At 36.8% G+C, this 14024-nt stretch overlaps 1 protein-coding gene across 4 annotated transcripts in view; it reads right to left on the bottom strand.

Moving 5' to 3' along the window:
- Positions 1-1730: 1730 nt before the first annotated feature.
- LOC127448742 (SUN domain-containing protein 2-like) overlaps positions 1731-14024 on the bottom strand; it is a 44119-nt gene continuing 31825 nt past the window's right edge. For all 4 annotated transcript variants that reach the window (XM_051711547.1, XM_051711549.1, XM_051711548.1 and 1 more), the window contains 15 exons: positions 10616-10699; positions 10439-10498; positions 10236-10329; positions 9680-9741; positions 7241-7344; positions 7039-7116; positions 6850-6903; positions 6639-6682; positions 6280-6397; positions 5955-6173; positions 5670-5754; positions 3465-3580; positions 3090-3257; positions 2458-2547; positions 1731-1928 (listed from right to left, as the gene is read on the bottom strand). In XM_051711547.1, the coding sequence (XP_051567507.1) occupies positions 1815-1928; positions 2458-2547; positions 3090-3257; positions 3465-3580; positions 5670-5754; positions 5955-6173; positions 6280-6397; positions 6639-6682; positions 6850-6903; positions 7039-7116; positions 7241-7344; positions 9680-9741; positions 10236-10329; positions 10439-10498; positions 10616-10699 (1490 nt within the window). In that variant the 3' untranslated portion in view covers positions 1731-1814. The remainder of the gene's footprint in view (positions 1929-2457; positions 2548-3089; positions 3258-3464; positions 3581-5669; positions 5755-5954; positions 6174-6279; positions 6398-6638; positions 6683-6849; positions 6904-7038; positions 7117-7240; positions 7345-9679; positions 9742-10235; positions 10330-10438; positions 10499-10615; positions 10700-14024) is intronic.

Here is a 14024-nt window from a genome sequence, read left to right as displayed (position 1 = left end):
ATATGTAAATCAGCTAAGCAAATGATAAATCAGTTTTGAAGAATAAATCAGCCTGTACAGCTCACATTATCTTGAGTTTATTTTCCTGACATTTTCATAGCTTGTGTGGAGTGTAATACATGTTATGAAATGGTATTACACTGCCTCTTTGGTAAACAAAACACCTTCCTCTCAATATTGAAGTCAGAGAAAAATCTTTATATATGTATTGAAAATACACATCTGTTCACCCAATAGACACCACCCGCCACCTATACTGTATATCAATTGACCAAAAGTGCACACTCTAAAATGATAAAATATATCTTAGAATATATCTTAATGCCTACATGACCATACAATCCATCCATTGCACCATGGAAGACAATTGAATTATTATGAGATCAGTTTCCAAATATTTTAAAGATAAAACGGGGCTTAGATTAATCTTTTTGTAAAGGTAGATACAATTACTCTTTTTGTGTATAGAAAGATCTGTGCACCGTTACACATAAAAATGTGTTTTTTGCAACTTGCATTCACACCATATAAATTACCATCTTACAAAACAAATAGCCTTTTTCTTACAAAATAATCCTATCAAATAAAGTGACCGAACCTTCGTGTAAACTAACAAAATTTAAAACAAAGCTATTTTAAAAGGATTGTTCACACAAAAATGAAAATTCCATCATTATTTACTCATGCTGTTCCAAACTTGTATGGCTTTCTTTCACGAAACACAAAGGAGATGTCAGACAGAACAACAGCCTCAATCATAACTGTCTTTCATTAAATGGCAAAAATAAAAATTTGTTTCACAGAAGAAAGTAAAAGATGACTAAATGTTCATTTTTGGTTAAACTATCCATTTAAGCTTGATAAGAATGTCAAAATGAAACAATAAACCAAAACAAAATCCACAAAAATATTTATACCTTCAAGGAATATTTCAAGTGGGCCTTCAACATTATACTGCAAATGAAATGTCATTTTGATCAAGCACATATATACACACAAAGGACAAGAACACTATGAAATCTGTGAATTTAAAGAGCACTTTGGTTAGAAAACCCATCCCCTGTCCTGCAGAGGAGATAAAAACCATCTTAAAAGTACCCCAATCTCTACCAGGGGAAAACAATGTTTCAACACAACTTGTCTAGAGAATCAGGAAACAGAACTGCTGCTTATAGTATTCTAAACAACAAAGCTTGTTATCTTTAAAACTCTTACAGTTCCATGATGATGTGCACTAACACATTCCAGAACCATGTCATTACAGAATTGCAGATGAAGCGAATGTAAAATTTAAAGAGCAAATCAAACCAACAAAAAGATTACAAGCTAGAACACTGCATAATGGTACTTCTTGTCTCTAGGCATTACACTTGTTCAGACTTTGATGTAGAAATATACATTGCTGGCAGTCATACAATAATGAACTGTTACATAAAACAGAGGTCTGTCCTTCATTCATAAAAACGGAATAGCTATGATTCCTCATTCAAAATGGTATCATTAAATAAAGACGAAAATAAAGAAATATAAAATGTCCTATCAGCACTTGTCTGGAAATCAAAATGACACCTCTGTTTATGGAACAGAGGAAGAGTGCACAAATTTGACACATTTTTGTACACATTTGTATGTTAAAACGCGTTTGTGTGTTTTTGGTACAAGTACATTAGAAAGCTGTCTGTTTGAATCATTCTTTGAGAGTCCAGTGCATATGAGCTTTTTTCCTTTTCTTTTCTTTTTTTATTTATTCTGCATAGAGTAAACCAAAACTGAAAAGGAGAAAAGCGTCTAAGATCCTCTTCATATTCTAGTTCTCAAGCGAGCGACGGTTCCCCGTGCACTCTGAAGCGATACACACACGTGTATTCCAAGTGGCCCCAGTTGCTTAATATTCTCAGCTCTACCATGCTGTAGATATTCGAGGTTTCCTATGAGAAAAAAAAACATTTTTTTTTTTTAATTATTGGGTAAATCTAAAAAAACATTTCTATAAGAAATAATATTTTGCATACAAAAAATAAGCTTATTTTAGAACCATTTAGAATCTTTTCTATTGTGACGTTAATTTCATGACAATTAAGCAAATGTTTCCTGTGATAATTCTCATTACCGCACTGCGCCCGGATGTTTTACTGTTTTTTTGTAATTCTCAGTGGTGTTTCTCATTATTGTAATACAATGATACAGCGTAAACCATGATGTATAAATACAATTGTAATATTATATAGTTTTTTTTAAATATTGCAGTAATGAGCATGATTTTTTTTTTTTTTACAGCATTATGGTAACAAGAATTGGGGCTCAAAATGCAAAAAATGTAAATGCTCTTAAAATATATTTTCTTTATTTCTATTGATTTCGAGGTGAAATATGACCCTGACATTTTCTTGACAGGTTTCGTTAGATTCATAAGTTGCTTCTGCTCTATTTTTGACTTCCTGTGTGTGGATGACTTACCAGAAGCTTGAAAGTCTGAATGGGCTCTCCATCCTGGTCGTACGTGTATGTCCCAAGCAGCTTTCCGTCTTCATTCTCATTACTCATACCCTACACACACGGGTAACCGGTAAATCTCAACTTTGAAATAAGTGCATTTTTTCCTTTATTTTTTTTCTTTCCTTTTTCACCCAATTTGGAATGCCCAATTCCCAGTGCGCTTTTAAGTCCTCGTGGTCGCGTAGTGATTCGCCTCAATCTGGATGGCGGAGGACGAATCCCAGTTGCCTCCGCGTCTGAGACCATCAACCCATGCATCTTATCATGTGGCTTGTTGAGCGCGGAGACATAGCGCGTGTGGAGGCTTCACGCCATCCACCGCGGCATCTGCGCTCAACTCACCACACGTCCCACTGAGAACGAACCCCATTATAGCGACCACGAGGAAGTTACCCCATGTGACTCTACCCTCCCAAGCAACCGGGCCAATTTGGTTGCTTAGGAGACCTGGCTGGAGTCACTCAGCACGCCCTGGGATTCGAACTAGCGAACTCCAGGGGTGGTAGCCAGCGTCTTTACCACTGAGCAACCCAGGCCCCTGAAATAAGAGCATTTTAACATTGCCATGATAAAATTATAGAATGTTGACTTACATAGACTGCAAAATCCTTTGGTGCACTATCAATGTGTCCTGTTGGTGAGAGCACTCTGGGAAGGTGTTCAAGTGAGACATAGTTGATTTTTATTGGATAGGACAGTGAGATCACTAGGAAACCCTGTGAGCCACGGAACGCCCAACACTTCCCAGGATACAGCTCTGGCTAAAACATAAAAAAGTACACGGTTGTTTTTCTATAATGTTGGGGACATCCCATGTGCTCATGATATTATCTTTCCCTAACAGTAACCCTACCCTTAAACCTGACCCTCACAGAAACCTTTCTGCATTTTTACAGATTTAAGATAATCAAAAGTGGATAGTACTATGACAGTGTTTGTGTTTTTACAGTTATAAAGTGTGAGTTTACCTGGATAACTGTGCGAGGGCTTTCAGATTGATACCAGAGAGGTATGCCGAATAAACTGAGACACGCAGATCTTGTGTTATACGTCTCTGAACAACGAGTGTTTATTACACTGGCACCTAAAAACACACCCACACAAACATACAATATTGTATACTGTGTATAGTACTTGTATATTTGTTAATGTTAATATTTGTATGCACTTGTATATTAGTCTTAATTATATACATATAGTTACATATATGTGAATATCTACAGTAATATATAGTATATCTATCTATCTATCTATCTACACAGTATATGTTTTATACATATTTATTTTGTTTAAAATTAGGGCTGGGTACTGATACAGATTTCCCGATTAGTTTCAGATTCACAAGCTCTCAATTAAATTCCAATTCATATGGATATATTTCAGTTAAAATGTACATTAACTAGGTACAATACAAAAATCTTAATTTTACAAATCTTATTTTGTCATCAGTTTTTCATTGTTTTTGGTCACATTTGAGCTTTTTAAGAATCGATTTAAGATTCGATACAGAGATTGTTCATATGTGATTGTGATGTGTATATATATATATATATATATATATATATATATATATATATATATATATATATATATATATATATATATATATATATATTTACACTCACAGAGCACTTTATTAGGAACATCTGTACACCTACTTATTCATTACCTAATCAGCCAATCATGTAGCAGCAGTGCAGTGCACAAAATCATGCAGATGCAGGTCAAGAGCTTCAGTTAATGTTCACATCAACCATCAGAATGGGGAAAAATGTGATCTCAGTGATTTCGACCATGGCATGATTGTTGGTGCCAGATGGGCTGGTTTGAGTATTTCTGTAACTGCTGATCTCCTGGGATTTTCACGCACAACAGTCTCTAGAATTTACTCAAAAAAAAAAAACATCCAGTGAGCAGCAGTTCTGTGGACGGAAATGCCTTGTTGATGAGAGAGACCAACAGAGAATGGCCAGACTGGTTTGAGCTGACAGGAAGGCTACAGTAATTCAGATAACCACTCTGTACAATTGTAGTGAGCAGAACAGCATCTCAGAATGCACAACATGTCGAACCTCGAGGCGAATGGGCTACAACAGCAGAAGACCACGTCGAGGTCCACTTTTGTCAGTTAAGAACAGAAAGCTGAGGCTGCAGTGGGCACAGGCTCACCAAAATTGGACAGTAAAAGAATGGAAAAACATAGCCTGGTCTGATGAATTTCGATTTCTGCTGAGGAACACATATGGTAGGCCCACACAGCCTCAGCACATTTGTTCCCCATTCTGATGGTTGATATGAACATTAACTGAAGCTCCTGACCCGCATCTGCATGATTTTATGCACTGCACTGCTGCCACACGATTGGCTGATTAGATAACCGCATGAATAGGTAGGTGTACAGGTGTACCTAATAAAGCGGTCACTGACATAATGTATATATATATAGATATATATATATATATATATATAGATATATATATATATATATATATATATATATATATATATATATATATATATATATTTATTTATATATGAATAGGGTCTGTTCCAAAAGCATCCCCCCTGAGGCAGCATTTTAAGACATCATAGGCGCGCTCCCGACGCAATGTCTGTTTCAAAGCTAAGTGTCTTAATTATGCTGCCTCCTAAGATATCTCGTTTTGGCCAAATTCTAAGGTATCTTTGTACGTATTCTTCCCTGGGTAGGTGATCCCAGAATGCACCGTGATAAGCTCGGCATAAAAATAAATCCAAGATGGCAGACAAAGCGAGATAATTTGTTATTATAAAAATACTTAGAATCCGTTGAATACTAAAAAGTATCGATAAATAACAGTTTAATGACACAAAACGGACTATTTTACCCAAAATGTGTGTGCGCTGTGCATATTTATGCTCATTAGAGGATTGCGTCGTTTCTCTCGCGTCACCTGTATAGAAGTCAGTCGAGTCTCCCATGCGCTGTGTATGAGGAGCGCTATTTGAAAGATGATCGGAGCTGCCGTCCATGAAGAGCAGCCCAAATCGGTCTCTTATGAGGCTCCATTTCAGTTAGGATACTGCCATAGAAGACAGCTGCCTATGTAGGCAGGAGACAGTGAAGTAGCTTACTAAGTTTTGGAACAGACCCATAATGTTCAAGCCAAAACTACTGTGAGCAAAACGTTTACCAGAGGATTCCAAGGCGTAGTCCGCCATTCCAATTCCATCAGCCCTGTACAGACTAATTGCCCTGTTCACGATTTCTTTCACATCCTGTTACACATTAAAAACATACTTAATAAAACTCAAGGACATCATGATTCTGATGAGTACACTTTAAAACTGCCCTAAAGAGTAAAACAGCTCAGCAGTATAATGAAACCAAAAGTAGCCCATCAAAGACCCAACCTCAAAAATACAGTTGAAAATTAGTCCAAATGATTTTTTTTTTTCCATCAGACACAGATACACACCTGTACTGTAATGTCTCCGGCTCCCTCCTGTTGAAGCGTCTCTCCTACAGTCTGCCACACATCTCTCGCTTGCTCTTTCTCCTGCCCCAGTTTGTCTAGTATCTGTTTCTCTAGATCCTCCAGTGCCCTCTGCAGCTCAGGACGAGCAACTATGGTTGATTCCAATGAGCTTGTATCTTTCATGTGTCTTATGAGCCACTCAGACAGCTCTGCTTTCAGCTACAGAAGACAAGGCATCATTATCTGATTAGTTTGCCCTGTAATCCTCGAACTGGCATTAAACACCAACATGAAAAGTCATGGAAAAGTGAGTATGTGTCCTTACATTTGTGTTGAGAGTGTCTAGTGCATCAACTCTTTCCTTAAGGTGGTCTGAAGCCGACTGAAGCTTTGAGAGACCTGACTTCATGTCAGAAATCTGCTGCCCATGCTCAGACTCAACACTAGGGAGAGACAGTGAACATTAAGCTGAACAATTTGTGGTATCACACATGTCTGATGCACAGACGGTGTTGGATGAACTGCGTGACACATTTCAATACTTCGAAAATCCCTAACCCTAAGTATGTGCAATCGTAATAGCGATGTTTGCCTTAGCAAGAACCAATAACAAGATTAAAACAAGTAAATAAAACCAAGTATAATTTTAAGTATAATGTACAGAAAATGGGAAAAGACACTGACTTTTTCATTCGATTAGTCATAAACTTCATATCGGTTTGCAGCATCTAGGAGACAAGCACACAGATAGACAAAATTGTGTAATTAGGTGGATGACATCATTTCCTGTTTTGTGCTTTTGTTGCCATGACAGAAGAAACAGAGGTGGGATCCCAATGTATATGTATACCAATATACAGAAAACCGTATGTCAATCAAAGTTTCATTTTCTCACCTCAGATTTGACCTTCTGCCTTGCACTCTCCATCTTCAGCAGTTCAATGTCTCTCTGATGATAGAATTACAAAGACAAAGAAGGAAAGGCAATGAGACAGCTATCGTTGTGCACTTTTGCTGTTGTAGACACTGAAATACTTGATGCTAGATTTTAGATTGTTGGGTGTTGCTCGATTTTATTCCTCACCATCAGGTTGGCCTCTCTTTCGTGCAAGTTTACAATCTCATCCTGCAGGGTAGACAGGCTGGCATGTTGGAAATGGTCCTAAAGAGCACAACACATTTATTAGTAAAATAAAATCAAGTTAAGAGAAAAAACAGTAGCTGAAAACTACTAAAAAATGCTCAGGCGTATACGGCTATTTCAACTGGAGAGAAGTTTTGCTCACATTAACAGCTGCTCTCAAAGGAGCATCAGTGTGTTTGACAGGTGGAGTCCTAGAAGCAACCTCATGAGGGTGAGAAGCAGCAGATGGGAATAAGTACCATATTCCTACAACAAAACAATTTGACACTTCATTTCACTTGCATAACCCTACACATGCATATTAAGCATATTTCTTTAAGTGACAGTTCACCCCAAAATGAAAATTCTCTCATCATTTACTCTCTCTCATGCCATCCCAGATGTGTATGACTTTCTTTCTTCAGCAGAACACAAATTATTTTTAGAAGAATATTTCAGCTCTGTAGGGCCATACAATGCAAGTGAATGGGTGCCAAAATTTTGAAGCTCCAAAATGTACATAAACACACATAAAAGTAATCCATAAAACTCCAGTGGTTAAATCCATATCTTCTGAAGCGATATGATAGGTGTGGGTGAGAAACAGATCAATATTTAAGTCAGTTTTTACCATAAATTCTCCTCCCTGCCCAGTAGGTGGCGAAATGCACGAAGAATGCAAATCACCAAAAACAAAAGAAGAAGAATGTAAAAGTGAAAGCGGCGAGTGACAGTAAAAAAGCACTTAAATATCGAACTGTTTCTCACTCACCTATCATATCGCTTCATGAGGGTGAGTAAATGATGAGAGAATTTTCATTTTTTTTGGTGAACTAAAAGCCCTTTGACATGACCCACATCAACTTCCCAATGCACTACCCTCTAAGGCTAGAAACATACTTTACACAAGTACATGTGGGCAAAAGTGAGTGCTTGACTCTGTTGAGCGCTGTTAAACAAGCTAAATGTGCGTTACTGTGGCAGTTTCAAACCTCAGTACTCAAGGGGGCGATAGAGTTACCTTCAAAAATCTGAACCATTAAACTGTACGTGTTTTAATACGGGTAAGTTGCTAATATATTCACTTCACCTTACTTGCTCAGCAATTATCTTCAAACTGTTGCTCTGCCACGACAGTTACGTGATATTACGTTGGAAGTGCTGGTGCGAAAATCAAAACAAGAGGAGCTACTGATCCAGTACGTACGAGTTGTATGTCACAATGTTGAAGGCATATCAAGATATTCAGAGAATAATCATCAAATTATAAACATTAGATATTCTACGCAAATAAATAAATAGCAAAACTGCCCATCTTTTCATGTGGAGGTTAAAGGAGACCTATTATGCCCCTTTTTACAAGATGTAATATAAGTTTCAGCTCAAAATACCCCACGGATCATTTATTATACCATGTTGTAAATGCCTCTTTTTGGGTGGAATCAAAAACACGCTGTTTTCGTGTGTCTCTCTTTAAATGCAAATGAGCTGCTGCTCCCGCCCCCTTTCCGGAAGAGGGCTGTGCCTTTATAGCTCGTGCTTCGGATACTATAGCAACAACAAATCAGAACCAATATGACCGACACCGTAAATACCGGAGTTCAGCCTTATATGTATGAGCAACCGTAAACGACGCAAAACATAGGCATTTTGAGTTTGTGATAGTGCTTCTTATGTAAAAAATCACTTCCTGCCCTCCATCTGCATTTCATACCTCAGCAACGCAGTGACATGACGTCATGTGCAAACAAGCTATAACGACATAGTTCTGGTCTCCGTGAATACAATCAGAGACAATGGTAACTTTAGCTGCATTAGCCGTGGAATCAGCTAACAAGCACATTCGGAAAGGCGATTTGTAAACATTCACAAAATATAAAGTGCAATACTTACATCTTCAGGATATAAAGCTGGAACACAAACAGTTGGTACTTATCCAAGCTTGAGTCAAATTTTTTGAAAATCTTGCTTTATATTGACCCTCATTCACAAAGCAGTCCGGTGTAAAATGATTTGCACAAACATACACGAATTTTGTTATGTTTTGGGGCACATTTTCTTCAAAAACAAAACTTGTCCACTGCGTCTTCAGTGGCTCTGATGCCGGGAGTACATGAAGACACTTATGTTCACTTTTACAGCCAACAGCAGAACACTTATGACGCTTACGAAGCTGAGACATTATTCTTCTCACCGTAGCTGCTCCAGCGTGGAAAAAAATGGCGGACTGTGTGTAGATCACTCGGGAGAGGATCTATGATAATACGGTGGAGTCCGTCGCCAGTCGTGGGCGTGGCCTGCTCTAAAGTGACGTCACTTTAGAGCGGATATGAAAACCAGTCATTTTGAGACACTGTTTTAGATTAATAGAAATATAAGAAAGAGGAGTGGGTGGACTTTTAACATTGTAGGGTGGTTGTGTACACACATTGCCGACTCACATTTATGTTCAAACACCATGTAAAAGTAAATTTTGCATAATAGGTCCCCTTTAAAGCAATGCACAACACTTCATATCTTGTGCAAGGGCCTCTGTAAAGGTCCACTTGTGCAAAATGCAATTTTCAATATTTTACAAAGGGGTTTCCATCTGCTGACTCACCGAAAATGAAGCAGATGAGGAGGAGGAAGAGAAGTACAGCCTTTCTCATATCTGTAGTGCATCTATGGAGAAAAACAGAGGATAATTGATCATGTTACTTTATAAACCAAATCTAGCTGATTAAAAATGCAAAAAAAAAAACAAACAAAAAAAAAAACACAAAGTCTGCAGTTTCCATCTGCACCTGTGCATAGCCAAAACATATTAATTAGGGCACTGATTTGTAATTATGAATACACACACGTTAACTTAATTGTGCAAATGGACATTCCATATATTTCTGTTATTTCTTTTAAAGCTAATTTTAATTACTATAGACTAACCCTAACTGATACCCTACCTCTATTTTTTTTTTTTTTGCATTTTTATAGAATTATTTATTTTATTAGATGGACTTCACAAATGTTGGTATGGTCAGATTGATCTAACTAACTTCTAGGGACAAATCTGTCCCCAACCAATAGCTAAGTGCACACACACACACACACACACACACACACACACACACACACACACACACACACACACACACACACACACACACAGAGCACTGTACCTGCTGAGCAAAAACACATTGATCAGAGACACTCGAGAGGTGAGGCTGTACCATGCACTGCCCAGCCACCAGTAAAACATAACCAGAGCTTGAGCTGCAACATACAGTACACATGAGCACATGACTTTCCCCATTCTACAGCAGGAGAATAAGACTGATTGTTCATGTTAGCGAAGGGAAGGGAGGATTTATACATTTAATACCTGGAGAACTAAACAAGTCCCACACGTCAAACGCTGGTTCAGCCACAGATTGGGCAGAACCTGAAGGAAAGGAAATAAAAAAAGCATAATAATTCTCTTCTTTTTAATGCACAAAAAGGTCAACATTAGCAACCAGACAATCAGTGATTTGTTTTTTATGTTATAAAGCACACATACCAGTGCTTGGGTTGATGTGTTTGTCATAATGGTCTTCAGCTGATGAATATCCAGAGGAGAATCCTTGAGCAGTATAGGTTACGCCTTAAATCCAGACACAGAGAAAGGGAAATATAAAGAATGAGTGAGTGCGAATTTAAGAGCAGACTGTTTTGCAAACAAACTCTTATTGAAGGATGGGGCAGTTAAAAAAATATTGGATCCAAGAGTACGTCGCAGTCTGTGTTTACTAGGGCTGGGTAAATATATCGATTTTCACATTTGTAATGCGATCTTCATTTCATCTCGATATCAATTCTTATTTCCTAAGAACGATCTTTAACTCTATGCAGCAACTCTCTACAATGCCAGTAAATCACTCATGTATGCGACCAAATGTTCAGATTTCACTCACCATGATTGAGAAGTATATTAGCGAATAAGCTAAGCACTGAGATCCTATCACTGCATGAATATTTAAGCATTATATGCAATTTCAAGATATTATATTTATTGATGGAATACATAGATTTGTATATTTTTAAAAAGCAAAAATGTGTTCAAAATCACGAAAAACTAAAGATAATAGAAACTTTGCTACATAATTTTTACGTAATGTACCTAGTTAAAAGGTCCCTTGTATAATTAACAGCATTAGCTGAAATTTTATTTCTGTCATATGTAAACAAAATGGAATTTTAACTGAAATATACCCATATAAACCTGAATCGAAGCGAATCGAAATCGGAACTGAATTGAGAGCTTGTAAATCAGAATTGAATCAAATCAGGAAATTTGAATCAATTTCCAGCCCTAGTGTTTACACAGAAATAATGATGACCAATTCTGAACGGTTTTTTGAGCTGATAACCTGTAGTAACCTGTCGCGCCGGTTCACAAAATCAAACTGAATCGAACTTTAGTTCCGGGCTGATGACGCAAGATGCACAGCTGAACTACTTGTACTGGCTACACAACGCGTCGAACTATCCGACTCAAAAAGAACCGAATGAGTTGGTCCCACAAACTGTCAAAGTTTGCCAAGGATTACAGAGGACTTGCTATGTGTTGAGACGTTAATGGCAATGGCCAAAAAAAAAATAAAAGCACACACACACAAAAAAAAAAAAAAAAAAAAAAAAAAAAACATTCATAAACCTACAGATTTGTTCTGTGTAATTTCGGAATTGTTTAAAAAATATTTGCAAATGAAGATTATTTTTACTCAATTATGTTGATACAAATTATTAATAATGTATAAGCTTTCTAGTTGTGTTTGTATTTTTTAATTAGACTTAATGAATTGTGTAGGTAACTGTGATCGATATTTTAAAGAAATATGAATTTAATTCATTAATGTATCAGCAACAACATACTAAAACGAACCTAAATCCAGATGACTAGAGCCTGAGTTTGAAATGAACGATTTGGACTCATACAGGCTAGGTGGCTCTTACGAGTTATTAGATCGGTTGTTGAACCAAAGACCCCGTTCGAAATAAACAAATCAAACATACACGCTGAATCGGACCACAGCGTTTTTGGTCGTGTCTGACTCAAAAAGAACCGAATGAGCCGGTCCCACGAACTGTCGAAGTTTGCAGAGGATTACCGAGGACTTGCTATGTGTTGAGACGTTAATGGCAGTAGCCGAATAAAACATTTATAAACCTACAGATATTCCTTTCTGTGTTATTTTTGAATTATTAAAAAAAAATATTTGCAAATGAAGGTCTGGAGAATTACAGCAGTAGGCATTTTTACTCGATGATGTTACTAATACAAATTATTTATAATATATTAGATTTCTAGTCGTGTTAGTATGTGAAGGACATTTTGAAGAAATCTGAATTTCATTAAGCAACAAAACAATGCTAAATGGATACGACTAGCAGCCTGAGTCCTGAGACTGAGTTCGAAATTGGACTCATACAGGCTAGGTGGCTCTTATGAGTTGCTAGACTGGTGATTAAACCAAAGAACCTGTTCGAAATTAATGAATCAAGCCTACAGGCAAATAACTGTCGAAGTTTACTGATTAGTCAAATAAGTGAGCTGCTTATACTATGAGCATGCATGTTCTGAGGACTTGAACGAGCCTGGGGCGAAATATAATTTTCTTTAATAACAAACAAAACATACTGGAAATACTGCATGCTTATGAATACTTTTATTAAATACTGGAAATACTGTATGCTTATGACTACTTTTATTAACTAAAATGTTTTATTAAAACATGCAAAAACTTTCGAGAGATGTAAATGAATTACACTATTGTTTATTGTGCATGCAGATAATATTTTAAATTGTTATAAGCTGAATCATGGTTTCTGGTGAATTGATTAAGACTAGTTTATTCTCTTTATTTATGCTTTAGAAACGTAGTACATATCCATGTTTGTGCATCATTGTCTGTATGGTGCTTTAGGTGTGAAACTTTAATCTAGGAAACTTCTCCAAGATGTAATCAATGTTTGTCAGTCGTAGGCAATTCGACATGCAGGATCACAGAATGAAACACTGATGATGATAAACACCCTTATAATTTAACTTAATTGAATAAAAAGGTAATAATCAGCAATATGCATTCACAAATGGCTCATTTGAATGTTTAAGCATAATACCTTGATGCCGGGAAGTCTTACAAGCACATCAGCAAAAAATATACTGTTTACTTCTAAAGGTCAGATAGAGGGTGGGAAAAAAAGACATTCCTTACATTATAAGTAGACCTCAGCGAAGATTATGAAAAGGATTACCATGTAAAAATACAGAGGAGACCATGTTTATATATTAATTTAAGGATCATATTTACCACATTTATCTACAAATACATACAGTATGCTCCTCTAAAATGTAACGCAGGAGTGCTAGTGACTTTGAGGTCATTGGTAGCCATACATTGAATCTGTGCCTGCAGAATTCCAAAGATAATTCTGCAGACTTTCATAAAGTCATTCACAAAGTGCCTTTTGCATGTTTGATCATTTTCAAGACCTGAACAAATAAAATTAATACTGTATCCCCATACAAAAACAAACCAACACAATCTCATGTAAATCATGTAACACAGACTCTTACATAAACAGGAAGGGGCCACATTCACCATGGCCTTAACATTGCTTATCAGTAAAACAGGGTAGGCTATATGCAAGTTTAAAATACTCAAGGCATGTTTTCCACATATATCACATTAACACTGGTTTATGTACCATTATATAAATAAATACAAATTAGAAGTTGACCGATATTAGATTGTGCTGATTCGATAATGTGTTGAAAAGAAGCCCATTAGTCTGCCAATAGTTTTTTAAAATTGGTAGCCTATAATAAATGTTCTCAGACTTTTCTTCCTGTGATGGAGAGGGCCAGACAGAGGCTACAAGAGTCCAAATTTAATGATTGATTCATAGCGTGGAACTTTGAACTT

This window comes from Myxocyprinus asiaticus, chromosome 12 (assembly GCF_019703515.2).
Source record: "Myxocyprinus asiaticus isolate MX2 ecotype Aquarium Trade chromosome 12, UBuf_Myxa_2, whole genome shotgun sequence".
In the NCBI taxonomy this organism is placed as follows: domain Eukaryota; kingdom Metazoa; phylum Chordata; class Actinopteri; order Cypriniformes; family Catostomidae; genus Myxocyprinus; species Myxocyprinus asiaticus.
The sequence above is the reverse complement of the archived record's forward strand: the minus strand, read 5'-3'. Positions and strand labels throughout refer to the sequence as shown.